This window comes from Elephantulus edwardii, unplaced genomic scaffold (assembly GCF_000299155.1).
Source record: "Elephantulus edwardii isolate Elephantulus edwardi_28Jun2011 unplaced genomic scaffold, EleEdw1.0 scaffold00053, whole genome shotgun sequence".
Lineage (NCBI taxonomy): Eukaryota > Metazoa > Chordata > Mammalia > Macroscelidea > Macroscelididae > Elephantulus > Elephantulus edwardii.
The window spans coordinates 15,347,967-15,361,917 of NW_006399803.1; the positions used below are offsets into that span (position 1 = coordinate 15,347,967).

The 13,951-nt window shown below is 39.9% G+C and overlaps 1 protein-coding gene across 1 annotated transcript; it reads left to right on the plus strand.

Annotated features, from left to right (window-relative positions):
* Nucleotides 1-288: 288 nt before the first annotated feature.
* UCP1 (uncoupling protein 1 (mitochondrial, proton carrier)) lies at nucleotides 289-13,076 on the plus strand. The gene is made up of 6 exons (XM_006887020.1): nucleotides 289-414; nucleotides 1,190-1,388; nucleotides 9,485-9,685; nucleotides 9,784-9,885; nucleotides 11,156-11,336; nucleotides 12,962-13,076. The coding sequence occupies exons 1-6, from the start codon at nucleotides 289-291 to the stop codon at nucleotides 13,074-13,076; spliced, it is 924 nt and encodes a 307-aa protein (XP_006887082.1).
* The last annotated feature ends 875 nt before the right edge of the window (nucleotides 13,077-13,951 follow it).

Genomic DNA, 13,951 nt, shown 5'->3' on the forward strand with positions numbered 1-13,951 from the left:
GCTCCTTTGATCGGCTCTTGGCTCTTGAGTGACCTCTCTCAGTCCAGCCCCAGGGCGGCCAGAAGGGCTATATAAGTTGCTGGGAGCAGTGGATCCTCGTGGCCCAAGGGTGGGGAGCAGAGAGACGTCGCTGGCCCCCTCACTGGCTTGCAGCTGACCACCCACTCCAAGGCTGCAGCCGCCACCGAAAGACCACCGAAAGCGCGAGGCTGCTGCTCCCACTTGACCCCAGGCTCGCAGGAGGGAAGACACTTCGCATCGGCTCCTCGCTCTGCCTTGCTGGTGAAGATGGTGGGCCTGACTTCCTCCGACGTGCACCCCACCATGGGGGTGAATATCTTCTCAGCCGGGGTGTCTGCCTGCTTGGCGGACGTGGCCACCTTCCCGCTGGACACTGCCAAAGTTCGGCTCCAGGTAAGAGGCGAGGCTGACGGTGTCTCCACATTCAGAAACGCCCTCTGTATGGGCCCCTTTGATACCCTGGTCATTTCTGTTAAGTAATACAGGTGGCTAATGTGATGTAAAAGAATGTGACTATGACACAGGAAGGGATGTTTTAAGGTGGGAAATTTGGAACTTGATCCCTGATTAACGGAAGAACCACTCTGGTCATGGAGAATGGGTTCAGTGCTACACCCCTAAAAAGCAAAGGTGCTGAGAGCTAAGGACATCGTGTCCTGTGTTCACAAGCCTCTTCCTTCTATGATTCTTCAGGGACACTTTTCCAACTGACGTATCCAGTGCATCATTTGTGGATGGGCACGGGATGTCAAGTACTCTGTCATCAGTCTATTACTTACACACATGAGCCTATATTGTGGGGGTGGAGGGGAGCGAAGCTATTGCCGAGAATAAAAAGAAACGCAAAACATAAACATGTTGGAAGAACAATTTTAGGTGAAAATGTCTCTGCCAAAGACAGCCCGAAGCAGGTGTTTTCTAACACCGTAAGCCAACTCCTGGCAACCTCATCATGTGTGTCAGAGTAACTGTGTCTACAGCGTTTTCAGTGGCTAGTTTTTCAGAAGGTCACCAGGCCTTTCTTCTGACGTGCTTCTGGATGGATTCAATCTCCAGCTTCTTGGTTAGCAGCTAAGCATGCTAACCTTGTGTACCATCCACATACTTCCCGGGGAGTAGGATCCTCTCCATTTCACTTCCTTTTGACCTGTACCTTTCTGATTTCCAGATCCAAGGAGAATGCCCAATTTCCAGCCCAATCAGATATAAAGGCGTCTTGGGAACAATCACCACTCTGGCAAAAACAGAAGGGCCAATGAAACTTTACAGCGGGCTGCCTGCTGGCATTCAGCGCCAGATAAGCTCTGCCTCCCTTCGGATCGGCCTCTATGATACGGTCCAGGAGTACTTCACCGAAGGGAAAGATGGTAAGTAGCAAGTGTCCCCGGGAGGGCCAGAGAGCTGGGGACACATGCATTGGTCACGGTACTGTTAGAAAAATGTAACACGGAGGATCTGGGCCTTCATATTCACTACTGCCAAATCATATTTAAAGTTGGCCTGTAGAATATTAGATTGATTCTGATTGGCAAAAGTGCAAAAATGGAATTTTCAGGAGCAGGTTTATTATTTTTAAAACCACCCAGTGAATCACTGAACTAATCTAGAAACAGTAGTTTAACCCAGATGATGATGATGCATATCAGAAACCCCTGAGGAACTTGTTTAAAAGAGTAAAACTTGTGAACTGCCAGATTGTATTTTTTTAAAAAAAAAAAACCAAACTTGTGAACTGCCCCAGTCCTGTTCAGTGAAGACTCTCTTAGAGTGGTGCACAGAAAATCTGTTAGAGCAAACTTTCACAGGAAGTTTCTGGTGGTAAAGCGGTTAAGTCCTCAGAGGCTAACCACCAGCCACTCTTTGAGAGAAAAGACCTGACAACTTCCTCCATAAAGAGTGCAGCCTAGCAGCTTTGCAGGATAGTTCTTGTTGTTGGGTGTCACCGAGTTGGAATAGTCCCAGGTGCACACAAGAACAATTATGCTGTTATGTGCTGTCCAGTCAACTTCAACTCATAGCGACCCTATGCACAACAGCTTTGAAACCTGCTCTGTCCCGAGCCAGTCTGTCTCCAACACACCTACCCTCCTTACCCTACTGTGTCAATCTATCTCACCTGAGGTCTTCTTCCTGCACCGGCCCTCCACCTTTCCAAACATAATGTCTTTGTCTAAGGACTGGTCCCTCCTGGCAACATGCCCAAAGTATGTAAGACAGAGCTTAAAAATCCTTGCCTCCAAGGAGTAGCTTGGTTTCACCCTCTCTAGGACAGACCTGTTTGTTCTCTTGGTAGTCCAGGGTATGTTCAATACTCTTCTCCAGCAGCACCACAACTCAAAGCATAGATTTTTCTTCCTTAGTCATTGTCCAGCTCTCTGATAAATAGCAAGAAATTGGGAGGACCATGCGAACAAAGTTTGGAATCTATGGGTTTAAGAGAAGAAAAGCAGTCCTTGAGAGCAGAGTTGAAAAAAAAACAGGAGATCATTCTCCTTAAGATGTTCCTTACTAAGGTCTCCAATGTTGAGAGAGTCACAGCAGAAAGTAGATGTAAATGTAGTGGATTTGAGGAGAGGAGGAAAAAGAAATGGCTATTTCTTGAGTTTCCCTGTATCCTAAAGTGTTCCTTTCAGCCTAGTAAACAAACCAACCAGTTGCCACTCTGTTGATTCTGACACATGGTGACTCCAGGTATGTCAAATTAAAACCGTAGGTTTCCAGTAGCTGAGTTTCTCAGTTTGTTATTAGGTGGTGTCAAGTCAAGCATGACTCATGGTGACCCTATGAACAGATCTGAACACTGCCCACCCTGTGCCATCTTCACAATCTCTGACACACTCGAGCCCATTGCTGCAGTCACTGTGTCAATCCACCTGGTTGAAGGTCTTCCTCTCTTTTGCTGGCCCTTCGCTTTTCCAAGCACATAGTCCTTCATGGAATACCCTCTCCTAGCAATATGCCCAAAGTATGTGAGACAAAGCTTTGCCATCTTTGCCTCCAAGGAGCACTCTGGCTGCACCTTCTCCAAGAACATGTTTGTTCTTTGGATGTTCATGGGATATTGAGTACTCTTCCAAACACAACTCAAAGGCTTCAGTTCTTCTGTCATCCTTACTCATTGTCCAGCTCTCAGATGCACAGCAGTTTTCAGATGGCATTTTCAGCTTAGTTAGCATTTATTAGGCAGCTTACTATCAGTGTGCTGTTCTCAGTGTCTCCGGTATACCAAAGTTAAGATATTATCATTCTTTTTACTTTTACAAATGGAGAAAATGAAGCATTGAACAGTTTTGTAACTTGCCAAAGGTCAAAAATAGGTAGAGTTCCAACCTCTGAGGCTCTCTGGCAGTCTTGGCCCTCTGAGCTCAGGCTCTAAATCACTGAATCATACTGCTACAGCAATTTCCATTCGATTCTGTACATCACTCCATACATACGTACTCCAGGTGTAGCCTCAGGGAGTGACAGCGAGTTATGCTGTTAATACAAATGTGGTACCTCTCTGACAGTTCAAATCCATCAGCAAGGACCACTATGAGCCAATGCCAACTCGATGACAGGTGTTTTCCAAAGTGGAAATCGAGTAGCAGAGAAGTCAAGTAACATGCACAAGCTCATACAGTAAAATATTGGACTCCTTCATGCAGAGCAGATAAACCAGTTAGGAGATAACGCTACAGATACAAAGAAATATCCTAAGTGACTAAGGAGCCCAGGTAATGCAGTGGTTAAAACATTTGGTTTCCAATCAGAAGGTTGGAGCTTGGGCCAACCAGTTGCTCTAAGGGTGAAAGAAACAACAGTGTGCTTCTATAAAGCCCTCTGCTTCTGTAAAAGCCTGCAGTTGGTGGAAATCCTAAGGTATAGCTCTACCTTGTCACAATGAGTCAGAATTGGCATGATGATAGTGGGCGATTGTTTTGTTGGGTATTTTTTTTTTTAGTTTTAAATTACTGTCTCAGCAGATTTAATTATTTCTGCTTTGAATAATATTTATAGAAGACAGATTTAAGGGACAACTTATAAATGATATTTTTATAAACATGTAAATTTAAACTTATTCTCACAGGGTCAAAAATTGAAGATAAATTCTGAACATTACATTGTAATATTTATATGTGCAGCAAAAAAGAAATTTTACGAAGGATTTAAAACTGTCCACTTCAATGCTTTATTCAATGTAACTGACATGACCAACTTCTAAATATGTTAGGCATGAGATTAATGTGACATGTTGTGGCAGCAGTTTTTACACCTACTCAATTCAAAATCAAGCTGCCATGTGTCAAGCCCTGTGTTAGATATATAGATATCAGATTCTCTCCAGAAGGATCTTGTAGTTTCAGAGTATGGGGCTGTGGGGAGAAAGATAAGTCAGTAGGTTAACGTATATCAACAAGTGCCATTAAAGATAGTTATGGGATATTGGCAACACCCAGATTGGTTGTGGTCAAATGGATTGAAATTCATGGTGAGCAGAGAATGTGTGCCAGGGAATGGTGTTCCGTAAGGTTTTCAGTGACTGATTTTTCACAGCAGAGACTGAACCATTCTTCCAACTTACCTCTGAGTGGACTTAAATCTTAGGGAATATTTAGTCTCGCCTTGAGGGAACAGTCATGGAAAATTTCCCTGATTGATTCTTGATTGACCAGTAGAGGTGATCTTGGTGAAGTAAAAAGAAATGACCTTAAAATAGAGCGAAAGCCATGAACAAAGACTCAGGAGTGGGGAAAAACACAAAAAGGTCCTTTTGGAGAGAAGAGAGAAAGGCAGAGAGCAGGAGGAGCCAGTGACAAAGGCTTTGTAGGCGCCATGCTCAGCAGTTTGGATTGTATCCTTAAAGTGATGAGAAGTTATGAAAATATTCAAGTAGAAGAGTAGTATAAGCAAGTTGACATTTTCAAAAGACTGTTTCGGTTGCAGGATAGAGGATGTGTAGCAAAAGGGGACAGACAGAAGCATTTTATTCTAAAGGAAGAAATGATCCAGATATGACCTAAACAATGGCAAAAGGCAAGGAAAGGAACACACAGACTGGAATGATTTGGGAAATACAGTTCACAGAATGTGGTGAAAACCAGAAATAAGGACTAAAGAAAAGGTATGAAATACAATGGCTTCTTTGTCTCTAAATAAAGAAGCCATTCCTTGAGGGAAGAGATGTAGAAATTCCTTTGTTGTTATTTGACGTTAAGTTGACTGTGACTCATAGCAAATGTATGCACAACAGCTCTGAACCCTGCCCTATCCTGAGCCAGTCTGTCTCTGGCATATCTACCCACATTACCCCAGTTACTGTGTCAATCTATCTCACGCAGGGTCATCTTCTCCTGCACTGTTGTTCTAACATTCTAAACATGATATCCTTCTCTAAGGACTGGTCTCTCTTGGCAACATGCCTAGAGTATATGAGACGGAGCTTCAAAATCTTTGCCTCTAGAAAGCAACTTGGTTTCACCTTCTCTGGGACAGACATGTTTGTTCACTTGGTATTCCATGGTCTGTTCGGTACTCTCTCTGGCAACCACAACTCAAAGGCATCAATTCTTCTTCTGCCATCCTTGGTCATTGTCCAGCTCTTTGATGCATAGCAAGTAATTGCGAAGATCATGGCCTGGATCAGATACACCTTAGTCTTTAGACTGACATCTTTGCCCTTCTTCACTCTGGAGAAGTCCCTGAAAGTGGATTTTCCCAATGCAATGAGTCTTTTGATTTCCTGTTTGCTGGTGCCAAGAGTGTTGATTGTGAAACTGAGCAAGCTGAGATGTTAGCAGTCTCAGTCTCTTCTCCATCTATCGTAGTGCTGCCAATTGGCCCATTGATGAGAATCATTGTTTTCTTGATGTTGAGCTTCAATCTATACTGAAGACTAAAGTCCTTAACCTTCTGCAGAAAATACTTCTGACCCTTCACATTTTCAGCAAGCAAGTTTGTGTCATCTGCATAAGGCAGATTGCTGATGAGTCTACCTCCAATCCTGATGTCACATGCCTCTTGCCAAAAATACAACCTCCCAAATGATCTAGTCACGTATAGATTGAAAAGATATGGTGAAAGCACACAACCCCAACTTACTCCTTTCTCGATTTTGAACTATGTAGTATTTCTATGTAGTGTACAGTTCTGACAGCTGCCTCCTGGGTCCAAGTATGTATAGGTTTCTCACGAGCTCAATCAAGTGTTTGGTAAGTATAGGCATATGAGTTCAAGAGAAAGATCTGTGATAGATTCCAGGGATTTGCAAGTAAAGTCAATGGGATTGGTTGTTGTAACATGCTGTCGAGTTTAAAAAACAAACAAACAAACAAAAACAGATTGATTCATGTTTGGAAGCTGGAGTGGCATCCACTTCCTAAACCACTCACTTCTGGCAACTCTATGAAGTTGGAGAAACAATGATAGTTATAAAAAGGCTTCAGGCCTTTTGCTTATATATATATAAGGAGGGCCGTTGTATTTAAAACTTGGTTGAAACTGAGGGCCTGGTGTTTTTTATCTTTTGGAGGAACATTCTTCTAAGTTGTACAGCATTTTTCTGTCAATTTGCTGTACTGAGTTAATCTGGGTTTTCTGTGATGTTGAACCTTGTGTCACTGGGGGGTGTCAAATGTCATAACGGCTACCCATGGTGGACAGTATTTGGTGGAACTCCCAGTTTAAGACAGGTTTGGAAGAAGGAGTGGCATCCACTTCCTAAACCACATGTCTCTGGAAACTCTATGAACTTGAAGAAATAACGATAATTAGTTATAGAAAGGTTTCAGGCCTTTTGATCATAGTGTCACTATGAGTAGTGCTCGACTCGACAGTAATCAACAACAGAATCACTTGCAACTCATAGCGACCCTATGTACAAAAGTTCTGAATCCTGCTCTATCTTAAGCCAACTTCATTGTCTCTGAAACACCTACCCCCATTACCCCAGTCACTGAGTCAGTCCATCTCTTGTGCTGTCTTTCCATCCTTCCAAGCATCTATCTCCAGCATTGGTTGGTCTGTCTTTGAAACATGCCCGAAATATGTCAGATGAAGCTTTAAAATCCTTGCATCCAAAGTCTGATTTCACCCTCTCCAGGATGAATCTGTTAGTTCTTCTAGAAGTCCATGCTCTATTCAATACTCTTCTCCAACACCACAAATCAGAGGCAACAATTCTTCTTCTATTATCCTTAGTCATTGTCTAGCTCTCTGATGCATAGCAAGTAATTGTGAAGATCATGGCCTGGAACAGATGCACCTTAGTCTCTAGACTGACATCACTGCTTTTTAGTACTTGGGGGGGGGGGTCCCAGGAAGCAGATTTTCCCAATGCAATTTGTATGATTTCCTGGCTGCTGGTACCAAGAGCGTTGACCATGGAGCCAAGCATGGTGAAGCTATTAACAATCTCAGTTTCTTTACTATCTATCATGATGCTGCCAATTGGCCCAGTGGTAACAACCTTTGTCTTCTTGATGTTGAGCTTCAGTCCATATTGAAGGCTGCAGGCTTTGAGCTTCTGCAGCAATTGTAAGTCCTCCTCAGTTTCAACAAGCAAGGTTGCATCATCTGCATAACACAGGTTGCTGATGAGTCTTCCTCCTGTTCTGATGCCACATTCTTCCTCAAAAAGCTGAGCTCCTAGATGATATGTTCTGTATATAGTTTGAAAAGGTATAGAGATAGGATGCATCTCTGGCAGATACCTTTCTTGATTTGAACTACAGTGTTTCCTTGGTTTGTTCTGACGACTGCTGCCTGGTCCACATAGGTTTTGCATAAGTACAATCAAGTGTTCTGGGAGTAGAGAGGGTATGAAAAAAGTGGCATAGAGAGGTGCACAAGAAATAAAGTTTTTAAAAAAGTGCAAAAGTGGACATTAGACCTAACAAAGAGAGGCTTATGGGTTTCCTGACCAAAAAATATGCTTAATGGAGTGATTGGTGTGGAATCCAGAGTACAGCAGGTGGGGAAGGATCAGGAGAATACATGACAAAGAATAACACCATTCTCACCAAGGGCTTCATGAGGTAAGAAAGAGGAGTCTGGATGGCCAAGAAAGGGCTGGAGATTAGAACGCAGCAAAAGTACATCAAGGTAATACTACATAAGCCAAAAGTAGAGATAATTGCAATAATTTTATCTCGACAAACGGTTATAATTTCATCACTGAAGGAAGAATATACTCAGGTCCTTAAAAGTATGATGGAGGGGAACCCCAACCAAAACAACCAGTAAAAACATAGTATAAATGCTGCAATTGTATGTATTTTGTATATTCCAGGTTAAGTGTTTTATGGATATTATTTCATTTAAATCTTACAATTCACTGAATTAAAAAAATGGAACCTGTCTCTAAACTTTCATTAAAAACACAGAAAAGGAAACTTCCTCCCCCCAATAAATCTCATAACTCTATAAAGAAACTGTTATTATTATAAAATATTCATTTTACCATGAGCAAACAGAATTAAAAGCTAAGTCCATGGAGGGTAATTGCTATTAAACAATAAATTTAATTATAGACACTTAGCTTCACTTTGTATGTTACTGTGTAGTTTTAAATACAAATTTGAAGAGTTATAAACTATTCTATATTCATGTCATCCAGAGGTTCTTTAAAAAGAAGTATTGAAATCTGCCAAGAAGGTCACGTAAGATCATTACTTCTCCTAAGTATAGATGGCTGTTCTGCTTCGCATGAAGAAGCCTCAAATAGTTAGTAGATCTTGTGTATTGACCCAACTCCTCTAATACTCAGTTTCCTGTGAGTAAAGAGGATAATAACTTCTACCTCATAGCATTAAGTATTGCATATTTAATACAGAGTACCTAATTAATATACTCAACAAAAATTACACTAGAGGGAAAACACTAAAATGCTATTCTGTAAAATTATGGTTTTTAATTGTAAATAGCTCCAAGACTATTTGTAGTTTTATCAAAGACCTTAAGTAACATAAGACAGATTTTCAAAATTTTGAATGAAAAATCATTTTCTTAATTTCTTTTCATTTTTACCTCCTTGGGTCTAGTTTGTCCTCGTGGGCTGTTCTTAAGACCATGAGGCTCAATAATTGACATCATCATTGAAGAATTATCAGTGAGAGAGGTATCCTTCTAGTTAGGAATACTGAGAACCAGAATAAAAGAACCAAGTGATTATTTAAGTAGGTATTATGGTTTGGGTTTTTTTTCTCTGAAAGTCTTTTCATTTCCAGCTAAAGCATTCTCTCTTTGCTATGGTTTACCACATGATCAACACTCAGGGAAGTAGAAGAAATGTTGCTGTTTTGGACCATGGAGTCAGAACTGACACTTAGCTGATACTCTGAGGGGTTTTCAGAGGCAGTTAATCACATGAGAAAAGATTGTAGGTCTAAAACACTAACCTCTGAAAAGTAAAAGGTGTATTGGTGCATTTTAGGTCTTGATTTTCTTCTTTTAACCTTAATAAATCTTTTCCCATTCCAAATAGTACCAGCTAGTTTAGGAAACAGGATCTGCGCTGGCTTAACAACAGGCGGAGTGGCAGTGTTCATTGGGCAACCCACAGAGGTTGTGAAGGTTAGACTTCAAGCACAAAGCCATCTCCATGGTCCCAAACCACGCTACACCGGGACTTACAATGCTTACAGGATTATAGCAACAACAGAAACCTTGAGAGGTCTTTGGAAAGGTAATGAACTTCAAAGATAATTTTATTATTATTAAAATACACAATTGTAATTAGCACCTTATCATGCAAAGGAGTTATTAAACATTTTCTCCTTCCAGGGACTACACCAAATCTTGTAAGAAGTATCATCATCAATTGTACAGAGCTAGTAACGTATGACGTTATGAAGGATACCTTTGTGAAAAACAACATCCTGGCAGGTAACTTCTATTTTGTTTAACAAACAGGCCTGCATGTCTATAATTTATCTTGGTACTTCTCTTGCCACATTAGAATATATTATTGAATGCTAATAGTTTGGTTTTTCTTTTTCAAAAAGTAATTTCAAACATTAAGCATGATTTTATGAAAAGGAAATACCCAAGTTTTAGGAATTTTTCCTACGACGATACTACCACGGCATTTCTTTGTCCCATTCAGTGACTCCATCATGCACTGTTTAGAAGAGTTAGCTGTGTAAGGAATTCTTTGATGTCTTTTGTGTCATTCCGTGTTGCTGTTGTTAGGTGCAGTTAAACTGAGTATGAAAAACAGATCTGAACCCTGTCCTATCCTGCGCCGTCATCTATTATGATCTCTGGCATACTTGAGCCAGTTATGCAGTCACTGTGTCAATCCACCTGATTAAGGGTCTCTTTTTCACCATACCTCCACCTAATTTCCCTCTCCAAGGAATAGTCCAGCAAGAACAACAAGAGCAATAGCAATTTGCCCAAAGGATGTGAAATAAAGCTTTATCATCTTTGCCTCCAAGGAGCACTCTGGTTGCACCTTCTCCAAGACATATAGGGTAGATTCCTAAAAATAATATCCAATAGTTTCTAATGGCATTTGAATATTTTAAGCGATGACTGGGATTTAATAAAGAACTACTACTACATGCTTAATGCCATAGATTAGAAAAGAACATACAAGTCTATCTTAGAGAAAGTGCAACCAAGATACTTCTTGGAGGCAAGCTTGGTGAAACTTCAGCTCACATACTTTGGATGCCATCAGGAGGGGCTAGTCCTTGGAAAAAGACATCATGCTGGAAAAGGATGAGCTTCCGAGAAAGACAAGACTGAGGAGATGAATTGATATAGTGACTGTAACAATGGGCTGGAGCATATCAGAGGATGTGAAGATGGCACAGGATAAGGCAAGGTTCAGAGTTGTTGTTCATAGGGTCACGAGGAGTTGTATTTGTCTTTATGGCACCTAGTAACAACATATTTGTCAGGCATTGTTTTAGGACCTGATAGCACAGAGAAACCTGACATGTTATTTTCTGTAAGTTTACAATTCACTGAGCCATGTGCTGTTTGTCATCTTTTTTCAAGTAAGTGAAAGTACAACCTTCATATATTTTTGAGATGATCTATCATGATCACCAATTACGAACAAACTGGGCTTCAGGGATTTGACAAATAACTAAAAACTGACAAGCTCTCTCACCTGATGTTGCCCTGTTTCACTGATTCTTTTCAGATGATGTCCCCTGCCACTTGCTCTCTGCTCTTGTTGCTGGATTTTGTGCAACACTTATGTCTTCTCCATCAGATGTGGTGAAAACCAGATATATAAATTCCCCACCAGGACACTATGCAAGTATACCCAAGTGTGCAATGGCCATGCTCACCAAGGAAGGAGTGCCTGCTTTTTTCAAAGGGTAGGCGATTCTCTTATGCGTGAACTATCTGTGTGCCTTGAAATATCATTTTAACTAACAATGACATTAAGCTTACCAGCCTAAGCATATGTAGTCTACTTAGTGATCTATTTTCCCTTGCCACAAATTTGTCCAACTCAGTAATTCCACTGTGGCAAGAAAAAAACCCACCCAAAAAACAACCAATGAAACCAAACTCTGATAGTTGGATAATTTTTTCAACCTCAATCAGAGCCTCATTGATAATCAATGGCCTCTTTTCCTCCCCAACCTTGTTGAAATGTAAACAATAATTTGCCTTCAAGAGGCAAGAGAGTTATCAAAAAGAGGGGAAACATAATAGAGGATTATAAGAAAACCGGATTTGATTTGTACTATTTTGTTTCATTTATTCTTTTGAATTATGTTAAATGAATAATAGAGCTAAATCATTGTCATTAACTTAGGAAATTGATGCAGAAAATGTTGTTTGGATATTATGAGAGTATTATGTTGTATTTTCCTTCATAACAAACAAAACAAATAACTATGATATTGAAAACTTCCTTCCTAAGAAAGAACAGCATGATCTTGACTCAATGGCCCATAACAATAACAATTTATTAAAATACTTGACAAAGATTATAGGAGATAAGAGGTAAAGTATTATTTTAAGAAAAATTCTAAAACTTTTTTTTAACCTATAAACTCAAACTTACTGCCATTCAGTTGATTCCAACTCACAGTGGCCCTCCATAGAGTGTTCAAGGCTAAAACTCTCAAGAGGAGGCGACTGCCCATCCTCTTCCCATGAAGCTGCTGGTGGATTCAAACTGGCAGACACACACAGCCTGTGGGTTAGCAGAACAGCACACTAAGGACTCTGCCACCAGATGGCCTCAAATGCATTATATATGTTATATAAAAGGCTGATCCCACTGAGCAACTGCTGGATTCCAACCACAGTTCTTTGGAATTGCAACACAGCTTCTTACCACTAGGCCACCAGAGCTCACAAAAGGCTCCCACAAATATAAAACTGGCCTAAAATGGATATACTATTAAGCATTAACCACTTACCGTTTCTCTGGGAGAATATTTTATAGGTGGTTGTCATTAAAAGCCATCAAATTGAAACCAATTCATAGCAGACCCACCATAGTGGGTGTTAAGAGGTTATAAACCACACGGGAGAAGACTGGCCAGCTGTCTTGAATAATTTATCTAATGATACTATAACTGGTGACCTCTTTTGAAGCATTTCACTATGGCAAAACACACTAGAGGGTCAGTTCTTAGTTCTGGCAATAAGCCTGAGGGGGGCTTTGGTTTTGACATTCTAAGAACAAGTATTGCCATAATATATGTAGAACTAATTTCTTGGCTACAAGCTGGAGTCAATTGTACAGGATTTGATAATGTTTTGATTATCAAATAAATTAACACCTAAACAGTTGAGTTGAAGACAACACTTCTTCAAGGGTATCAAGAACACTATTTTGAGCAGTGGAGAGAAACATGAAAAGTTACATTCTTCACAATGATGAATGATACCGTCAGTATCATTCATCTTCATTTGAGAATATGCTTGTTTCAGAGCTTTAAGAATGTCAAACTAATAGAACGGTGATGTGCACTTATTCTAGGTTCGTGCCTTCCTTCTTACGACTCGCATCCTGGAATGTCATTATGTTTGTGTGCTTTGAACAGTTGAAGCGAGCACTAATGAAGTCCCGGCAGACTACGGACTGTACCACATAATCAGCCTCAGGAAAGAAGGGTGGCAGTATAAGTAGGAATGTTTGCTGACTGGATAATCACACAAACCAAGCATGTTATTTTGCTTTAAAAAAGAATTCTGGTAGAGTGTTTGGGACTTTTTTAAAAAACAAAACTACCATCTATTTTGTGTAACGTTTATACTCTACATCTTAAGGTGAAAGCAAAATTGCCAGGATTCACCACGACAAATGCAATGTCTACAAAAGTTACTGTTTTACTATTTTTTTATAATTGAATATAAAAAGTTTAACATGTTTTAATTATAACTCAAACCTGTGGAAAAGGGAAACAAAAATACATTTTAAAAATATTTACAAATGAAGTTATCAAATATTATTTTTATTTATTAACCAGATGTCAATTAATATATTCAATAAAATATTGCTAATACCTTCAAAGTTTGTCTTTTTGGGATCGATATCTACATATTAGTGGAAATTCACCTAGAATGTTAAAAACTGTTCAAATGCAAGTAAACTTCTTTGATAATACATTAAAATTTCAATTACTGGATTTTTTCACTCAGTCGATATTTTACAGAAACTGTAGTAGAGGCATCATATGTATCCTAAAATCAGACTTTTAGAGCTGGCAGTTACCATGTGAAGACAGAAAAAGAGCTTTAGGTTCCTACTGAGATGAAAATTAATCTTAATGGCATCTTTTCAGAAAGTATAAATCCATCATTTCCACCTGTACCTTTCTTGTGGTTCTGCAAATTTTAAAAAGTTTGACAAAGTTCTGTTTAAGAAGACAGTGAAGAAACAGGTTCTAGTATCCATTACTTGTGGTAATGTATATTGATAAACCAGTTTGTAAAGCAGTTTGGTATTAGTCAGTAAATCTGAAATGTG

Bases quoted from the DNA above. Each gene is read 5' to 3' on its own strand.
- UCP1 (XM_006887020.1), top strand. From the start codon at position 289: ATGGTGGGCCTGACTTCCTCCGACGTGCACCCCACCATGGGGGTGAAT. The intron at 1,389-9,484 runs GTAAGTAGCAAG...CATTCCAAATAG, and splicing joins CTTCACCGAAGGGAAAGATG to TACCAGCTAGTTTAGGAAAC. The intron at 9,686-9,783 runs GTAATGAACTTC...TTCTCCTTCCAG, and splicing joins CTTGAGAGGTCTTTGGAAAG to GGACTACACCAAATCTTGTA.